This window comes from Rhinopithecus bieti, unplaced genomic scaffold (genome assembly GCF_001698545.2).
Source record: "Rhinopithecus bieti isolate Rb0 unplaced genomic scaffold, ASM169854v2 scaffold_23236, whole genome shotgun sequence".
Taxonomy (NCBI): domain Eukaryota; kingdom Metazoa; phylum Chordata; class Mammalia; order Primates; family Cercopithecidae; genus Rhinopithecus; species Rhinopithecus bieti.
Genome location: NW_016811820.1, coordinates 3,234,504 through 3,254,234, shown reverse-complemented (window position 1 = coordinate 3,254,234; position 19,731 = coordinate 3,234,504). Strand labels below are relative to the sequence as shown.

Genomic DNA, 19,731 nt, shown 5'->3' with positions numbered 1-19,731 from the left:
CATTCTCCTGCCTCAGTCTCCCAAGTAGCTGGGACTACAGGCACCTGCCACCATGCCTGGCTAATTTTTTGTATTTTTAGTACAGGCGGGGTTTCACCGTGTTAGCCAGAATGGTCTCGATCTCCTGACCTCGTGATCTGCCTGCCTTGGCCTCCCAAAGTGCTGGGATTACAGATTTGAGCCACCGCACCCGGCCATTTTGCCTACTTTTAGTGACTTTTAGATATTCAAAAATATCTCCAAATTAAAGTCAAACTATAAATTATAACTAATGGAGAACAGAGTTTTTATATTAAAATTATTTAAATGATGCCATTTGATTCAATAATACTATCTTGAGATTTGAACATATTTTAAATTTTAGCAAATAATTTATAAAAATATACCTATGAGCAATTCTAGAATTCTAGTGTGTGTTTGCAGTGTAAAGAATTAGTATCAGCTAAGTGCAGTGGCTCACGCCTGTAATCCCTACACTTTGGGGGGCCGAGGCAGGCAGATCACTTGAGGTCAGGAGTTTGAGAACAGCCTGGCCAACATGGTGAAACCCCGTCTCTACTAAAAATACAACAATTAACTGGGTGTGATGGCACATGCCTGTAGTCCCAGCTACTTGGGAGGCTGAGGCAGGAGAATTGCTTGAGCCCGGAAAGTGGAGGTTGCAGTGAGCCGAGACTGCTCCACTGCACTCCAGCCTGGGCGACACAGCCAGACTCCATGTAGATAGAATGTAAGAGTCATACCAGTTGTTCATTATTAGGAAATTTCCTCAGTTGCCACATGCAGATGTTGTGAATATTGTGCTCATTCATGCATATATCAACCACAGGCCGGGCACAGTGGCTCATGCCTGTAATCCCAGCAATTTGGGAGGCCGAGGCGGGTGGATCACGAGGTCAGGAGATCGAGACCATCCTGACTAACATGGTGAAACCCCGTCTCTACCAAAAATACAAAACTTAGCCGGGAGTGGTGGTGGGCACCTGTAGTACCAGCTACTCGGGAGGCTGAGGCAGGAGAATGGTGTGAACCCGGGAGGCGGAGCTTGCAGTGACCCGAGATCCAGCCACTGCACTCCAGCCTGGGCGACAGAGGGAGACGCTGTGGCAAAAAAAAAAAAAAAAAAGAAGAAGCACATACTGGAATAGCACAAAAGTGAGAAACTGGAAGCTCTACCCTGGGAAACAACACTATATTATGCAAAAATCTAGCATATTAGGTTGGTGCAAAAGTAATTGTGGTTTCTGCCATTCCTTTTCGTAGTAACACTATCTTGAGAAGAAGAGTTTGATGTGTGAATTAAATAGGCTTTTCCTACGTGAAGTGTTGCCACCCCCCTCTGCAGCCGACTCTCTCCAGTGTTGACATAAACAACCTTACAGCATTTGGAAGCAGCTGCCTTTTTTTTTTTTTTCCTTCAATTTTATTACCCTTTGACCAGCAGCTCTCCATTTCCCACACACCCTTGGCCCCACAAATCCCTGGCAACCACCATTCTCTGCTTCTACAAGTTCAACTTTGTTTAGATTCCATATATAAGTGAGATCATTCAGTATTTGTCTTTCTGTGCTTGGCTGATTTCATTAGTATATCCTCCAGGTTCATCCGTGTTGTTGCAAGTAACAGGATTTCTTTTTTTGTTGAGGCTGAATTGTACTCCACTGGGTGCCTGTACCACTTTCTCTTCATCCATTCATCTGTGGATGGACACTAAGGCTGACTTCCTATCTTGGCTATGGTGAATAGCACTGCAACCAGCATGGAAGTGCAGATGTCTCTTTGACTTACTGACTTCAATGTCTTCAGATGTATACCTAGAAATGGGATGGTTGGATGATACGGTGGTTGTATTTTCAGTTTTTGGAGGAACCTCCAAACTGTTTTCCGTAACAGTTGTACCAATTTACATTCCTACCAACAGCATGTAAGGCTTCCTCTTCCTCACAGCGTTGCCAGCCCTTATTTTTGTCTTTTTCATAATGCTCATTCTAACAGGTGTGGGGTGATATCTCATTGAGGTTTGAATTTGCATTTACCTATGATTAGTGCTATTGAGCATTTAAAAAAAAAAAATACCTGTTGCCCTCCCCCCCCCTTTTTTTTTTGGAGATGGAGTTTTGCTCAAGTTGTCCAGACTGGAGTGCAATGGTGCGATCTCGGCTCACCACAACCTCTGCCTCCAGGGTTCAAGCAGTTCTCCTGCCTTAGCTTCCTGAGTAGCTGGGACTACAGGTACGCGCTACCACACCTGGCTAATTTTGTATTTTTAGTAGAGACAGGGTTTCTCCATGTTGGTCAGGCTGGTCTCGAACTCCTGACCTCAGGTGATCTGCCCACCTCGGCCTCCCAAAGTGCTGGGATTACAAGCATGAGCCACTGCGCCCGGCCTTGTATGCCTTCTTTTGAGAAATGTCTATTGAGGTCCTTTGCACATTATTTATTTTTTATTGCAGATACATAGTAGGTGTAGATATTTACGGGGTACCTGAGATGTTTTGATACCGGCATGTAGTGTGTAATAATCCCATCTTGGAGAATGGAGCATCCATCCCCTCAAGCATTTATCCTTTGTGTTACAAACAATCCAACTACACTTTTATTTATTTTTAAATGTACAATTAAATTATTAATGACTATCATCACCCTGTTGTGCTATCAACTCGTAGGTCTTATTCATTCTTTCTATTTTTTGTGCCCATAAACCATCCCCACCTCCCTGCAAGCCCCCCTTTTGCCCATCTTAAAATCTGGTTATATTTTTGTTATTCAGTTGTATTTTGAATATTAACCCCTTATCAGATGTATGGTTTGCAAATATTTTCTTCCATTCTATAGAATGTCTCTTTACTCTGTTGATTATTCCTTGCTGTGTAGAAGCTTTCTAGCTTAATGCTATCCCAATTGTCTTATTTTATTTTTTTGCTTCTGTTGCCTGTGCTATTGGGGTCATATCCAAAAATGTCATTGCCCAGACCAATGTCAAGGAAATTCTCCCCCATTTTTTTCTTCCAGGAGTTTTACAGTTTCAGGTCTTATATTTAAGCCTTTAATCCATTTAGAGTTTTTTGTGTATGGTGTAAGACAACAGAATTCTTTCATTCTGTGCATGTAGAAATCCAGTTTTCTCAATACCATTTATTGCAGAGACTTGTCTTTGTCAAAGATCAATTGACTTGTAAATGTGTAGATTTATTTCTGGGCTCTGTATTCTGTCCCATTGGTCTGTGTGTCTGTTTTCATGCCATACCATGCTGTCCTGGCAGGGGTTATATTGTGTTTGTTTGTTTGTTTGCTTTTGAGAGATGGGTTCTGGCAATTATAGTGCACTGCAGCATTCTTGAACTTCTCTGCTCAATCCATCTTCCTTCCTCAGCCTCCCAAGTAAATGGGACTACAGGTGGGTGCCATGGCACCTGGCAGTACCATGCTGTTTTGGTTACTGTAGCATTGTAGTATGTTCTGGAATCAGGTAGCGTGATGCCTTGAGCTTTGTTCTTTTTTTTCAGCATTGTTTTGGCTATTTGGGGTCTTTTGCAGCTTCATACAAAATTTAAGATTTTTTTTCTCTTCCTGTGAAAAATGTCATTGGAATTTTGATAGGGATTGCATTGAATCTGTAGATTGGGTAGTATGGTCATTTTAACAATATTAATTATCCAATCCATGAACATAGGATATCTTTCCATTTATTTGTGTCTTCTTCAATTTATCTGTATTTTATAGTTTTCAGTATACAGGTCTTTTACCTTCTTGGTTAAATTTATTTCTAAGTATTAAATATTTTTCAATGCTATCATAAATGAGACTCTTTAAAAAAATGAGATGGAGTCTTGCTCTGTTACCCAGACTGGAGTGCAGTAGTGTGATCTCAGCTCGCTGCAACCTCTGCCTCCCAGGTTCAAGCAATTCTTCTGCCTCAGCTTCCCAAGTTTCTGAGATTGTTTTATTTATTTTTTTGTACAGTTCATTGTTGGTGTATAAAAACTACTACTACTGATTTTTGATCCTGGATCGAATGTTGATTTTGTTTATTTTGATCCTGGATATGTTGATTTAGGATCCTGGAAGCAGCTGCCTCCTATCTTGAGGATACCAGGCAAGAGATGAAGCAGGTCCCTGGGGTCTAGGTGGGTGGTGGTAGCCAGAAGAGAGAGTGTTTAGGGGAGTGGCAGCTGTTAAACTGCAATACTCTACACAGTGAGTCCCAAGTGACACAGGTGGCCATGTGCTCTTTACTAAATGTATGTGTGTCCAGGCAAAAGGTCCCTCTTGCCCAAGTCTAACAGTAGCACAAGGTCAGACTCCAGCATAGACACTTTAATCTTTGGTCCGTGGGGTCTTTAACTTGCATAAGTAGGAAAGTGCTGGCTCCTTCTGTGGTATCAACTGGGGCCAGGACATAAGAGCAATGCAATGTCTGGGCACCTTTGCTCTGGTGCTGTCCTGCCAGCTAAGTGTTCGTGGTTTGGGGAGAGAGGCCATAGTCCTTCGCTGGGTGGGATGAGGGCTGGTATCTGAGCCTTCCAGTTTTCCAGGATTGATGGCTTTAAGCTTTGTATTATAGCTGGTTTTCAGAGAGTTTCACAGGCCAGCCTGAAGGAAATCAGTCTTGGACAAGCCAACCCTCTGGCATGACAGCCACCCAGGAGACTAGAAAACAAATGTGATTTCCAGGAAGCATTAAAGCCCCACTTAAAGTCATGATCACATATAATGGACTCTGGGGACTCAGTGGGGAAGACTGGGAGGGGGTTGAGGGAAAAACAACTACATGTTGGGTACAACATACACTGCTCCAGTGACAGGTGCACTAAAATCTCAGAAGTCACCACTAAATAACTTATCCATATAACCATGTAACGTAACACATCACGTGTACCCCGAAAACTATTGCATTTTTTTAAAAAGCTCATGATCACAGCACAATTTTGTGCTTTTCTCTCACCCAATCATGGGGAGGGAAGACATTTATTTAACCAAGTTTGGGATGTAGCTACTGCAGTATGTGGCTCAACAGAGCAAGAAAGCAACAATAGCATTGAGGATATAAGCAAGGAAGTGATTATAATAATTCTCCAATTGAGGACTGAGGAAAGTGAGCAAAGAGGGAAGCCAGGGATAGGGCCATGGTAGCTCCAAAGGATTGTTGAGTTGGGAGGTTGTAGGGGAGGAGGCAGCAAGGGGCAGGGTCAGAGTGCAGTACTAGAGATGAGATGAGGGAGGAGCTGCAGTTATTGATTGAGCAAGAGCCCAGGGAGTGACAACAAGAGAGAGCAGAGGCTCCCTGACGATATGAAAATGGTGATCGAAGTGCTGTCAGTGATCTGGGGAAACATCTTGGAGGACTGAGCAGGGAGTGGTCAGCAGCTGATTTGCTCCCAGGGTAACAGGAGCTGGGAAGATGCTCTGAAAGCAGCAGCCAGAGCAGGATGACCCCTGCCCACATCAGGCCATAGTGAGGAGGATGACGGAGAGAAGATGCCCCCATTCTAGAGAGCTGCAGAGGAGCCTGTGTCCTCCCAGGACAGTAGGATGGTGAAAGGATGGTCCAGAGAGATAGATATGAGGGTTCAGGATATGAGGAGGGTGGGAGATGGAATCATTAGGACTTGAGACTGGGGATAAGGCATGAGGAAATTAGCCCTGAGGTCCCAAGGCAACGGGGTGCTGGTGAGGCTCTGACATGGGGCAGTGTCATGGGGTGCAGTTTGATGCTGTCTCCTGACCCTTGTGGGTGGAGGAAGGAGGTGAGGAGAGGGATAAATATATGAGCATCTCACTGGGAGCCTAAGCGAACGACCTTTGCACAAGTTATGATAACAAGAGAAGTCTGACATACCTAACTCCATCTTGCTTCTAACTTCACAAGTAAACTATCTTTGCTCATTTCTGGGTGTAGGCAAAATTAACTATGGGAGGAATTTCATTTACAGTTTAACTTTAAAACAAAGATGATAATAGTATCTCCCTAAAACTAACCCCTTCTTGCTTGGGGGACCGAAACCACCTTTGTCTAAAACTAGCAAATTTGCCACAAGATTAGAATTATGGCTCAGGAGTCATGTAGCCAGAGGTCATAAGATTTGTAACCTTCCCAATTGTTCCTATAGATAACATTACTATTGTAAAACCTAAGACTGGTGTTCAAGGCATATTTCAGACCTTGCATTCTGACAAACTGGCACCACTTGGACCAATGAGCCATACCAAGAAACGGGCTCAACCAGATCTGTGACCCCTTGCCAGAAACTGATCCAGTGCAAGAAGACAGCTACCACCCCTTGTGATTTCATCCCCGACCCAACCAATCACCATTCCCCATTCTCTAACCTCCCCACCAGCCAAATTATCCTTGAAAAACTCTAGTCTCCAAATTCTCAGGGAGGTGGATTTAAGAAACCTCTCCCATTCTTCTGCTTGCCTGGCCCAGTGATTATTAAACTCTTTCATTGCTGCAACTCCTGTTGTTCTTGGTGTTTGGCTTTTCTGGGCAGCACACAAGAAACCGATCAGGCAATTACATGAAGATGGGGTCACAATGCACGGGGTGTCATGAAGCCTAGATGGGAACCCCCTCTGACTGTCTAGAGAGGTGAATGCAGGCCACAGCATATAGACACTGGCTTGGGTCAAGTCCTAGGATGTCTGAGTGGGGCTGAGGTTGGAAATGACGCTAAACAAAAAGCAGGAGGAATTCACATGGGCCTGTGGGCTACCTGGGACTATGGGGTGTAGCAGCATCAGTGGTTGGTTTCATTTGTCAGTGGACTCTACCCTCATTGTCACCAAATTTATCTCCCTAAAACTTTACTCGCAGAAATTTGAGAAGTTCCCAATTGCTCACAGGACGAAGTTTGAAGTCCTTGCAAGGAAGACTCTTATTCCCTGGCCCTCAAAGGTTTTTCTAAATTTAGTTTTCAGTCTCCTTGTTCAAGTTTGAGGCTATGATTGTGCCAGTGCACTCCAGCCTGGGTGCTAATTACAAGTGTGTGTTTGGCACGTAAACAATGGCTGTTTATATGGTGAATTAACTAAGCAATCCTTTTCTCTGTGGTAGCACAGGGCCATGGTTATGGTGCAGGCTCTAGAGGGGAACTGCCTGGGTGTGTATTTAGGTTATGCACTTGGACATGGGCAAATGACTTCACCTCTTTGTGCCTCATTTTTCTTATTTGTCCAATTGAACTTGCACCTATACCTACCTTGCAAGGTCGTTGAGAGCATTAAGGGAGATAATCTAGTTAGAAGCACACAAAACAGTGCCCGAGAAGCCAAAAGCACTCAGTTAACATTGGCTACTATCATTGTTGCTGGGGACAGGCCAGTTTCTCCATCCATTCCATCCTGCTGGTGATGCAGGAATTAGTGAACATACACTAGAAAGGAGCTGGGATAGACCCAGAAGCCAAAAGCATTATTCTGGCTCAAACAAGGTTACAACCTCTTCACAATCTAGGAGGATCAAGGGTCAGGCTGGAAGGTCCTCAACAGAATACCGGTTTTCTTCCATGATCATTTGCTGTTACCTGGCATTTCGTGGTGCAGCTTTTTGCCAGAACTTTCTCTTGACTTTCTTCTGTGGTCTAATCCAGTGGGTCTCAAAGTTGATTGTGCACCAGAAATACCAGGAAGCTTAAACCACAGATCACTGGGCCCCACTCTCAGAGTTTCGAATGTAGGAGGTTGGGTGGGGGTTGGGGGTTGGGGGTTGGGTGCTGAGGGTTTGCACTTCTTTTTTTTTTTTTTTTTTTTTTTTTTTTTTTTTTTTTTGAGACGGAGTCTCGCTCTGTCGCCCAGGCTGGAGTGCAGTGGCGGATCTCAGCTCACTGCAAGATCTGGCTTCCCGGGCTCACGCCATTCTCCTGCCTCAGCCTCCGATAGCTGGGACTACAGGTGCTGCCACCTCGCCTGGCTAGTTTTTTTTGTATTTTTTTAGTAAGACGGGGTTTCACCGTGTTAGCCCAGGATGGCTCGATCCTCCTGACTCGTGGATCCGCCCGTCTCGGCCTCCAAAGTGCTGGATTACAGGCTTGGACCACCCGCACCCGGCCTGCACTCTAATATTTTTCCCAGTGCTGTAGCTGCTGGTGTCTGGGGACCACACTTTAAGAACCAGTGGTCCTTGGCCAGGCACGTGGCTCAATGCCTGTATCCCGGCAACTTTGGGAGGCCAAGGCGGGCAGAATTGCTGAGCTCAGGAGTTCAAAACAGCCCTGGACAACATGGCAAAACCTGTCTCTACAAAAAATAGCCTAGTGCGGTGGTGCATACCTGTAGTCCTTTTACTCGGGAGGCTGAGGTGGGAGGATCCACTTGAGCTGTGAGAGGAGGATTGTTATGAGCCAAGAATCGCACCATTGAACTCCAGCGTGCAACGGGGTGAAAACCCTTGTCTAAAAAAAAAAAAAAAAAAAAAAAAAAAAAAAAAAAAAAAAAAAAACAACCACAAAAAACAAAACAAAAAACAAAAAGCACTGGTCCTAAGGGGCAATCAGGAAAGGCATCATGGAAGTGAAGGCCTTTTACGTTTTTCCTGAGACGAGGTCCCACTTTGTCCCGCCCAGGGCTGGGAGTACAGTGTTAGATCATGGCTCTTTGTAGCCTCGGACCTCCAAGTCCCAATGATCCCAAGGTAGATAGCCTTGAGGTAAACCTCAAAGCATGAATGAGTTTGCCAGATGGAGAAGGGTAGAGTGTTTAACTAGGAATGGCGTGTGGGATTAAGCCCAACAGGTCCTGGGTACTAAGGGTGTTGGAGCACAGGTGAGAAGCTGGGCTCCACTGAGGCGACCTCTTGAAGTAGGGATGGTTTGGGACCTGGAAAGATGTGATGAGAACGGGCGAAGTGTAGAGGGTGGTGCAGGGGAGAGACAGGTCCAGAGGCTTGCTGGGATAGCCCAGTAAGAACAGAGTAGGCCACTTTAGGTTGAGAGTAGAAAAATAGCCTTGACCATCATCCTTGACCCCTCACCCTCTTTAGGCTGGAGGATTTTTCCAATGAACTGTTTTTCAAACTAGGCATTGGACACTTATGATTCACAGGGCCATGCGATGAAGGTAGTGGGTTGCAACCAGCAATTTAAAAAATGAATTAAGGCTGAGCATGGTGGCTCATGCCTGTAAATCCCAGCACTTTGGGAGGCTGGAGGCGGGTGGAATCACTTGAGGTCCAGGAGTTCGAGACCACCTGCCAACATGGTGAAAACCCTGTCCTTACTAAAAAATACAAAAAAATTTAGCTGGCATGGTGGGGCATTCCTGTAACCCAGCTACTCGCAGGCTGAGGCAGGAGATTTGCTTGAATCTGGAGGCGGGTGGTTGCAGGGAACCAAGATGTGCCCACTGCACTCTAGCCTGGGCCGACAGAGCTCCAATAGATAAATCTCAAAATCTCCAAATCTCACTAAAACTTTCTTGCAAGAATTGGAGAAGTTCCCAATTGCTCAACAGCGGACAAAGTTTGGAAGTCCCTTGCAAGGAAAACTCCCTTATTCCCTGGCTAAAGGGTTTTTCTAAATTAGTTTTCAGTCTCCTTGTTCAAGTTTGAGGTTGCATTGAGCGTGATTGTGCCAGTGGCTTCTCCAGCCCTGGTGCTAAATTACAGTGTGTGAATTAGCTGGGCGTGTGGCGGGCGCCCTTGAGTAGTCCCAGCTACGCGGGAGACTGAGGCACGAGAATCACTTGAACCCGGGAGGTGGAGGCTGCAGTGAGTCGTGATCGTGCCACTGCACTCCAGCCTAGGTAACAGAACAAGACTCAGTCTCAAAAAAAAAAAAAAAAAACAAACAAAAAAAAAAAAAAAAAAAAAAAAAAAAAAAACAGTAATACACAGAAAAGATGGCAGAATTTTACAAACACGTGAAAAAGCCCAGGTTACATTTGTTGTCCTCTTTCCTTCAACTGATCAGATGCTTCAACTTCTTTCTATGCTACATATGTAAAGAATGCGTCTTATTTCCCCTCATCTACCTTGATTGAGGCAGAAAAATGGATAAACAGCAAATGCTGTGGCAAATATCCATCCAAAGTGGTAATTATTGCATCATTATATTCGCTATTTTACCTGTCATGTGCCATTAGAAGGTAACAAGATCACTGTCAAAGATGGGGGAGATAATTAGAGTATCTATAGGTTAGCAGGAAATCAAATTGGTGCTGGTCCCCATCAGTGCCGAGGAGCTGGGCGTAATTAGGGGGAAAATATGCAAAGCGTGAGATGAATGAAGCCCTGGGGATTAAATACCGTGGCTGATTTGAGAGTTTGACTCTCCTATGTTCTGACATGGCAGATGGCGACGTCAAAATACGTGTACAATTGCAGCAGGGAAAATAGCAAAACAAGGCGCCACTGCTACTGTCTGCAGGGTCCTGAGAAGTGCCTAAATTGGAAAAACACAGTGTTTATCTTGTTTTCCAATCCACTGGGTTTTTCTTCCTTCTTTTGTCCAGTTTGGAGTCAGGTATTAACATAGGAAAACAAGGCTGAGTGAAATGGGCTTTTATTCAAGAAGTCCCTGCTCTGCCCAGATTAGCGGATGTCTGCAACTGGACTGCTTTCTCAGTGCCCTTTTCTCACCCCGGACTGACTTTTCCAGAGCTTTGGATGCACTTCTCAGATGCCCCTGTGAAACCACAGGAGTCCACAGCACTTGCCAGCCACAGACCTGCCCCCGCTCCACAATTTCTGAACATTTCTATCTGATTCCCATTCAGCAGCTACCCAGATCTTGCTAACTGGAACTACTTTTGCTTTTTCCCTAGTAACATACAAACACCCATGCAAACAATCTCATCCAAATAGCAATTTCATCAGGTCGACACAAGAAAATTTAACAATTTTTTTTTTTACATCAAAAAAAAAAAAACAAACAAACTAGATTTTAGAGGACAGGGAGACTGCAAACTGATGAGGACTACACCACATAATTAAAAGAGAGAAAAAGCCAGGACAGGAAAAAAAAAAAAATCTGGAAAGTCTTTAGTATTACATAAGACTGACTGAGTCCACAGATATTGAAATACAATGGAATGAGCAAGCAAAAACTGTTGTCACAGGCCCTGGGTCAGATTTCTCATCACTGCTGGAAAAGCAAACACTTTTGCTCACTTTTGAAGTAGCTCAGAGGCACAAACAGAACTGGCTAACGTGGCCCACACGGTACAAACGTCTATAAAATCCAGAAGTACCTGACTTTTACAGTATTTTGGACATACAAAAAATGAACAGAACACCCCCCCCCCCCCCCAAAAAAAAAAAAAAAAAAAAAAAAACCACAAGCAACTGTGTGGGGTGCAAATGTTTACAGTAACGAATTGGTGAGACACTAACCGAGTTGGGTAGGGTGGTCAGCCACGGCAGGTGAGCCTTCTGTTCTCACGCAGGCTGGGTTCGAGGTGTTTCTTTTCACGAGCCCGGTCTTGTACAGGTATGGCTTCTTCCCTAAGGTAATGATGGTCACCTCACACAAACAAGCAGCTGGAAGCTTAGTTCACATTTTTTAATAACATGGCACAGTTTACATTACACAAGAAGGCTCCGCCGATGAGAACATGCTGAAGATTCAGTTGCTTCACTTTTCTTTTCACATAGGATCTAGAAAGGACTTTATTACATACAGGATAAACAGCAAAAAGGTCCGTATAGAACAATCTCTTTACAATACTGAAAGCTACCACTACAGTTCCAGTGTACATATTCCTTGGATTTTTTTTTTTAGTTGTTGTCTTTAAAAAAAAAACAAAAACAAACAAAAAAAAACAAAATAACAAAAAAAAAAAAAAAAAAAACACCGCCACAACATCTGGAGTTTCACAAAATCTGGAAGCCCTCACAACTAAACCTTCAGTGTTACTACTAAAAATAGATCTCTCTGCTTATTTAGAAACAATGTTCTGCTAGTTTAACTTTTTTTTTTTTTTTTTTGCAAAAACAGCGATAACAACAGGATAACAACGTCAGATAGCACTTTAATATACTAGAAGACCAAATGGAACTAATTTTATTTCATACATATATTTTACAGTCCAGTAGACAAGATATATTGTATTTCTCTGCTAGTAAAGTCATATTCTCTCCAAATATGTAGACAAGAGGCTTAATGTATTATAAAAGTATTATGAAGAGACATTAAGATTGATGCAAACTCAAAAAACACACTCACACACAAGACTTTTTTTCTGCCATCTTTCACCCTCTAACTCGCGATGGCTCCACAAGGTTGACCTGTTACGGCTATTCCCAGACTTGATCACCAGCTGGAATACAGTGCGTCACATCGGGAAACGTGCACCTTACATCGGTCAGTTATTGAATACAGTGAAAACATATCCATCATCTGAGAAAACTTGAAGCTTTCTTTCAGGATCTGTTTGGGTGTAAGTAAATCTCATTACAAAACGAAGTGTGTACAGGTATGAAATAGGACACACTAAAAAAGGCATGGTTCTCACATGAGGTGTGTGTGAAGTCACTGGCGACCTGTGTGTGTCTGACAGACACCACCACCCGTCCCCTGATTTTGGCATCTGGCGAATCCCACCCTCCCTGGCACCGGTTGCTCATGTCCTCAGTTACCTCTCCGGGGCTGCACTTTTCCCCAGAGCCCACAAGCGGCAACTTCAGATGCTAAGTTCCAGCCTGGGGTCCAATTTGCAAAATAGGATGTTTCTCCGTTTGAAAAAAAACAAGCAAGGAAAACAGAGTCATATCACGTAAGCGCTTGTTCAGGGAAAATATGACCTTAAGTATGTTGTAAATGGATTTGAAAAGGCTCCTTTGAGTTAGGCGGGCTTTTGTGAAAAGCCCGAACATTCATTGCATAGTTGAAGGGTTTAGCTGTCTATAACAATATATGGGAACACAGCCTTAGCCGACTGTGTTCAGTGATATTAAGTAAGTTTGCAAGTAGCACATTTTAAGAAGTATTAATGTATTATGTTACTTAATCTTTACCTATTTACATTTGTACAAAGTAAAGCTTTCATCTTACCCTTTTGCATATATGAACCATTAGCTCATGAAGCAATCTCTTTTTACATAACTATGTACACTGTCTGTCTTCCCACCTCATCTGAAAGAATTTTGCATGATGGATGGCGTGGACTTCTCCCCCCGCCCCCCCAAAATTATCATCTAATTGGTGTGTGTTGTCATCTTCACTGTTTTGGTTCAAATCAAAAAGTTTTATACGAGAAAGAAAAAGTAGGAGACGTGAGAACATATGACTGGGCTAAAAGATCTGAAAAATCTCAACATACAATATACAAAACATTTCAAAATGTGCAGAGTCTATACATTTTTTACAAGGGGAAGAGGTGGGGCTTCCCGCCCCCGCAGTCTATGTGAGCCGTGCAGGAGTTCTGTCTCTCAAGTCTGGCCTGGTGTCTGCCTAGGGTTTCTTCCTCATTCGTGCTCCTGTTCTCGGCTTATCGGGCCTCGATATCCTTCAGCGTGTGGGAAGGGGGCCTCTCCCTTATCTCTGCGGACAGAGGAGTCGTCCTTCTGGGAGAGACCGGGCGGCCCCCCAGCGTGGAGATGAGCGGGGGAGGTGCGCTCAGCGCTGCTGTCGGAGGGGTCTTGTTGAGGAGTCCGTTCTGGTGGCCCGCGGTGGGGCTGATGCGGGGATAGTGCATGCTGGGGAGTCCCGGGGTGATGAGGCTGGGGTGGGGGAGGTGTCCGTCGAGGGAGGCGGGGTGCACGGAGTGGAGCCGCGTGTGCTCGTAGTCTTCTCTGAGCATGTGCAAGCGCTCCCGCTCGTCCAGGTGACCTCCCCTCTCGTGCTCCCGCCGAGGGTCCACAGACAGCGGGTGGTGGTGGTGGTGGTGGTGGTGGCTGTAGTCGTGAGGCTCCCGGTCCCTGAAGGAGCGGTCGGCTTCGTACAGCCGGGGAGTCGAGAGCCGGTGGAGCGGGTCGTTCCTTAGCAGAAAGTCCCTGCCCAGCGGGTCTCTCCGGTGAATGTCAAGTTCTCGGTAAGGATCCCTCAAGGGGTCCCGGATGGGGTCCCAGTGGAAAGAAGGGTACGGAAAGCGCTCTCCGCCCGGGAGGGGGCTGATGCCCATGAAGGGGGTCATCATGCGAGTCCTGTCCAGGCTGCTGATGCTGTTCATGGGGTGAATGCCCGTCACCCCCACCGTCATGGGCATCGAGGCCAGGGGCCCCGGGTGCACGCTGGACGAGGAGTTGGGAGGCGGCGGCTCCGAGGCCCGGTGGGTCTGCGGGGCCTCTGGAGGCAGGTCGTGGTCTTCCTTCCGCTCCTCCTTCACCTTGACCTCAGAGCTCTTCTTGGGGTTCTCGTAGGCCGGCTCACCCTTGCGCGGCTCGGCCTCCCGGCTCGAGGTGCTGTTGGGCCTGGCACTCTCCACCACCGGGGTCCGCACGTAGGGAGACGGCACCCGGGCCAGCTGCTTGGCCTCTTCGCCCGCGGCGCGCCCCTCGTGGCCGTGCCCGTCCTTCTCGGGCAGGTGGCCCTCTTTCGCCTTGTGCTCGTCGGCGGCCAGGTCCTTGCGGGATTCCGAGTGGTCTCTCTCCCTCTCTTTGGGTTTGTCCTTCTCCCGAGCCTCAGTGTTCAGATGAGCCCGGATCTGGTCAGTGGAGCTGCGGGTATGTCCCAGGGCATTCACCGGGAGGATAGGTGCTGGTGAAGGGTGGCTGGAGTGTCTCTTCTCGACGCTTTCCCTGGGGCAGAGAGGGGAAGACAAGGACGCAGATGAAATGAAACCGGCGAGTCGGCCGGGCCAGGGGCTGCGGGTGAAATGGTGGTGTGACGAGGACAGGCTGGGGGCTGCTTCCCATGGTCACCAAGGCAGCAGCCATGCCCTGGGCAGGGCAGAGCCAGCCACCCTCATCCTACTTACCGAGATTTTAGAGGAAGCTTAATGGGGGAGACGGACCAGGGATGAGGGTGAGGGGGAGTCTGCCGGGAGCAAGAATCTCTCTGCATGTAAGAGCCTCAACCAAGAGCACAGAAGAGCTTCCAGGAAGCCAAGATGGCTGCATGTGGTCAATAAGGTGATGCGGCAATCCAGCCCCACTGTGTGGACTCTCGGGATTGTCTAGTGTTAAGAATCCCGTTTTAAGAGGCCAACGCCCGCCAAGTATCACTTTTCTTCCAACTGTGCAACACAGAGCCAGTGGAAGGAAGGGTTCAACCAGTGCTACAGAACTCTCTTGCTCCTTACAAGGACAAGTGACCAGTTTCAGAGCAAAGAACGTGGATATGGAGCCATCTCCAAGACACAGCATGTGAGAGAGGCTCAAAAGGAAGCCACAACTGGAGGACTTTTGGGTTGCAAAGAGCACTTGTGCACCAGATGGGATAAGAAAGCCAAAGTCTGATGAGAAGACGGAGGGAAGGCAGTAGGAAAAGCAGGTCCCTAAACATAAAACCTCATGAGGACATTGAAAACAATTTTAGAGAACAGCTGTGAGTGAAAACGCAAGACAAGAATTTTAGAGACCTGTCTTGGATGGGGGCTCAAGAGTATTGGGCAGAAAATGCAAAAACAAATGGAATGACAATAAGGTAAAACTTGAGTTAAAACTAAGACCAGGCAAATCTTATAGATGGCGCCAAGACAGATATGGCAAAGTTGAGGAGAGCGGCAGCCTGCCACACTGGCTCGGTGCTGGTGTGCAAGGATCAGAGGACCACAGTGAGAGAGTTCAGGAGGCTCCCGTATAAGGGCTGTTTCCTGCCCACATGCAGAGAAGAGGAGTAACTTTTAAGCGAAGTATGGAAGAAGAGTACATTTTATTTATTAAGCTTCCTGACTTGAATCCAAGAGGCCATTTTGACACCATCCAGAGAAACGCGCAAAGGGCTGGTGGCCACATCCTGCATTGCACCTAGTGACAGGCTGTGTACGGAAAGCTGGCGGCCTAGGGTCGGCCACATTAGGTTGCTAGGCGTGCCTCATTTCGGCAGTTCACAGCTCAGAGCTGAATGTCAGAAACGTTCCTCCCAGTGGTTAAGAGATTGTTATCATACTGCCTTGAAGGAAACTTTGTCTTTTTCTTTTATCAGTCAGCATAATGGCCTCTGATGAGTATCTACTAATCTGCCGCATTCAGAGCCTGCAAAGTTGAATTCTTTGAAATTACTAGGAGATACACACAGACATACATACACGGTACACAAAGAAAAGAAACATTAAAGATTTGGATCAAATTTAAATCTTAAGTACTGCAAGGAAATTGGGATTAGGTATTTTCTGTCAGGCATATTTGTGCATTCCTTATCAGTTCATTTAAACTGAAAATAGCCTAAAGAAAGAAAAAAGGAGACATTTTGTCAAGAATGTGTATGATATTCTTTGGAAAAAATACTGCAAGACATTCCCTCTTTAATACTACTTTTTTTTCTAGGCATGGGTTACCAAGTGCAGAGACAACGGTTAACAAAATTATCCACTAGTGAAACCAAAACCAAACCAAAACTGCTTGTCGACGTTTCTCTACATCTAGGTGAGTAAAATCGTATTAGTCATCTGTGAGCCCCAGGCTTTGAGTTTGAACAAAACTTGAGAAAAATATGATGAGGCAATGCAAACATGGCTTTCTAAAAGAAAACAAAAAGAAGAAAAGAGCGGGAAAAACCTATGGATGGTTTAATGGACTGCACGGACTTGAAAGCAAATATGGAATTGATTCATGCTGTGTGTGTCTGGCCCAAAGCTCCAACTCCCTGTCTTCTAGAGAAAGACTTCTGTTTGGACACGCTAACGGGGTCTTAGGACGTGCTGATGTGTAACTGCGACTGAGACAGGAATCTGTTGCTAGCTCTGCTATCTCCTACCGTCACCATATGCTACGGGCCACGGGGACTGCGAGGGGCTGCGGGCACTGGCTGTGGGGATAAGCTGAGGCTAGCGGGGTGGCTAAAGCACGAGGCTGGGACAGGGAGGGTGGGCGGCCGGTTCCACTGGTACTTGGCACAGAGTGGGGACTCGAGAGCGGTTTCTTTCCGTACCTTTCTTTGTCATCTTTACTAACAGATGAGTCTCGTTTATCTACATCTCTATCTCTGTCATGAGCTGCAGCGGACGCGCTGCGCTCCAGCTCCCCTGGCTTCAGCCAGGGCGGAGGGGTCGGGAACGACGGAGGCGTTCGGTGCAGCCGGTTCCAGGGTTCGTGAGGGTTGCTAAAGTTCTGCACACTGGGGCCATCCTTGTGGCCGAACATTGAGTTGGGTGCTGAAATGGTGAAGTGGAGAACAAAAAGGTTTAAGAGAAATTATATAATCTGCTGTAATGAAGGTACTTACCAAAAAACTTTTAACAGCATTCAGAGTTAAAATGAATACATATTATTGGGAGCTGGAAAAGGAAAGGAGATTAACAAATTCATTAGAGGAAGTCTTGTCCTACACTGGAGAGGTAGCTCACAGCTTTCTTTTTCTTTTTAAAACCAAAAGCAAAGGTGGGGACAGGGGAAATTAAAAAGGAAAAGGGACCAAATGGGTATTGAGATAACCTAATTCAACGTATCTGGTGCATGCATAAGTTCCAGGCATGCAGAAGGGTGTGTTATGATGGTGGGATTTGGATTAATAACTCTAAATTAATTCGCAGAAGTCACCGTCTCCTCTACCCATCGCGGCCCTCTCAAGTGTCACCAGAGACCAGACAGGACCTTGCCCTCAACAGACACACCGGTCTCCTTGATGTATTTTAAATAAAGACTGACCTGTGACGGTATGCTCAGAGACACGTTTTAGCTCTTCCTGTACCCAGAGTATATGGTATGTGGCATGAAAGAAAATAATTTGCATATCCAGCAACTAAATACTAATGTTTAGAACGTGAGATGGGCTTCTAATTCTTCTCCTAATCGAGATGAGCTTTTTTAATAGTAGAAAACTGCAAAGTCTTCCTAGATGATGGAGAATAAAATGTTGCCAAATCTTGATTATCCCGAGCCTGGTGCTGTCTTCCTGCTATTTTTCATTGTGCTTTTTTCAATTCCACGAATGCCACGGGCAAGATGAAATGTAACTACTGCTTTCATTTCTAATGTGAGTTGCAGCCAAAATCTTGGAGAGCAGAGATGGGATGTGGATGAAACTCTGAACTTGAGTAAACTCTCTGAGGTCATCAATTACACTGCCGTTCCTGCCCCTCAGAACTGGATAGCCACAGGGGGCCGCCCTCACAGTGGCGGCTGCCCTCACAGTGGTGGCTCTGCACGCTTCCACCTCACCCCACTGTGAAGGCCTGCTTTTGCAGTGATATAACCTACACTGGTCCCCCCCAGAGCATAGTTTTCCTTTTCTCTAGAAAGGTCTTGAGCCATATGCGGATCACAGGAGATAAAAGTCCAAGGCAGATTTTTAAAAGTTAGAGGTACTCACTAACGGAAGGATTTCCAAGTCCCCCGAAGGCATTGCCACCAACGGCTGCTAGGCCTGTGAATGTAGACGGCCGATTAAAAGGCTCTGCAAACAAGATGGGGAAGAAGGAAATGGTCAGGGGCTCTGCTGAGAGAGGAACCCAGAACTTCCTGGGAGCAGGGTGATGCGGGATCCCTGCCCTCTCTACACCCCCACCTGGCCTGTCCCACTTCTCCTACTGGATGGTGTAAAAGGTTTTCATTACACTTGGATTTAGGCACTGGGTTAGCAAAATCTATCTGAGGGCTCTAATTCCACAACTGTGCATTTTGCATTACTCTTCCTTTGCCCAGTGGGGACACTACTCAAGCCAGGGTGTACAACTTGCCTTCCTGCCCAGTCTCGCCTCTGCCAGGAGTGCGCTCTGCAGGTTCTAACAGAACAGAAAGAGGTGACATCTGAATCCATGATGAAACTCTGAAGGCACGCCTATGATATGCCCTGATGTTGTGCAAGGCAATGCCTGCATCTGCCTGTACACTTTGCAGATGGGATCGAATATGCAAAGGCCACACAAAGCATGCACCTTCACTAGGAAGAGACTCATTTATCGAGGCAGTGACATGTGGAATAGCACCTCTCCATAACATCAGCTTGTGTTTCTTTCCGCTTCCTAGAGGTGACCTTTGCTACGGGGCAAGAGCTCACCATCTTCTTCCAATGGGCAGGAACAGGCTGTTGTAAACTCGGATTCCCTGAGATACCAAGGGATGGCTCTCACCCACTGCACCATGGTAAGCTCAGGCAGAACCACTGCTGAGCACAGCTCCACTACCGAAAGAATGTGGTGTGAGAGATGAAATCTGGAAGCTGGATGGCATGTATTGAAACCCCTAAGAGAGTACCATCTCCTGCCTAAGTGGTAAGTGAGGTATCTGGGACTCCCACCAGTTTGCCTGGAGGTGCAGCGGAAGCATGGTAAACACAGCAGGGTTGCCTGAAGCACACACCTCAGTTCCCATGATTTTGGGTGACTCACCTAGGTGGGCAGCAGGGTTGAGGAAGTTGCTGTGATGAGGAGGTGGCCCAAAAGGGGTCCCAGTTGGGTGTGCAGCACCTGTTAAGTCAAACATAACAAAACCAGAGTTTACAAAAAGCCAACTTTGAAGATGCAACCGGCTTCTACTTGCTTAACGGCCCCATGAGAAAAAATGCTCAAGGGAGGTCATGGCTAAAGTCCACCCAGGCCCCTGCAGGCAAGACACGGGGTAAAAGAAAATGTTTTTTTGGGAAGCAGAAAATCATTCATCCCTTTTCACTTTCCCAGCATGGCTGGCCACCACCTAAAAGAGGTATTTCTTTTATTTTATTATTTATTTATTTATTTATTTATTTTTTTGAGACG

At 46.0% G+C, this 19,731-nt stretch overlaps 1 protein-coding gene and 1 long non-coding RNA gene across 2 annotated transcripts in view; one reads left to right on the top strand and one right to left on the bottom strand.

Moving 5' to 3' along the window:
* Positions 1–11,937: 11,937 nt before the first annotated feature.
* The window catches only part of AUTS2 (activator of transcription and developmental regulator AUTS2), a 1,233,574-nt gene continuing 1,225,780 nt past the window's right edge, over positions 11,938–19,731 (bottom strand). The window contains 4 exon segments of the mRNA XM_017895186.1: positions 11,938–14,674; positions 16,968–17,190; positions 18,348–18,431; positions 19,366–19,443. Coding sequence (XP_017750675.1) covers positions 13,426–14,674; positions 16,968–17,190; positions 18,348–18,431; positions 19,366–19,443 — 1,634 coding nt within the window. The 3' untranslated portion in view covers positions 11,938–13,425.
* Positions 12,291–18,293, top strand: LOC108544186 (uncharacterized). Its single transcript, XR_001889764.1, has 3 exons — positions 12,291–12,375; positions 16,364–16,462; positions 17,569–18,293. It is a non-coding gene; the product is annotated as an uncharacterized LOC108544186 (long non-coding RNA).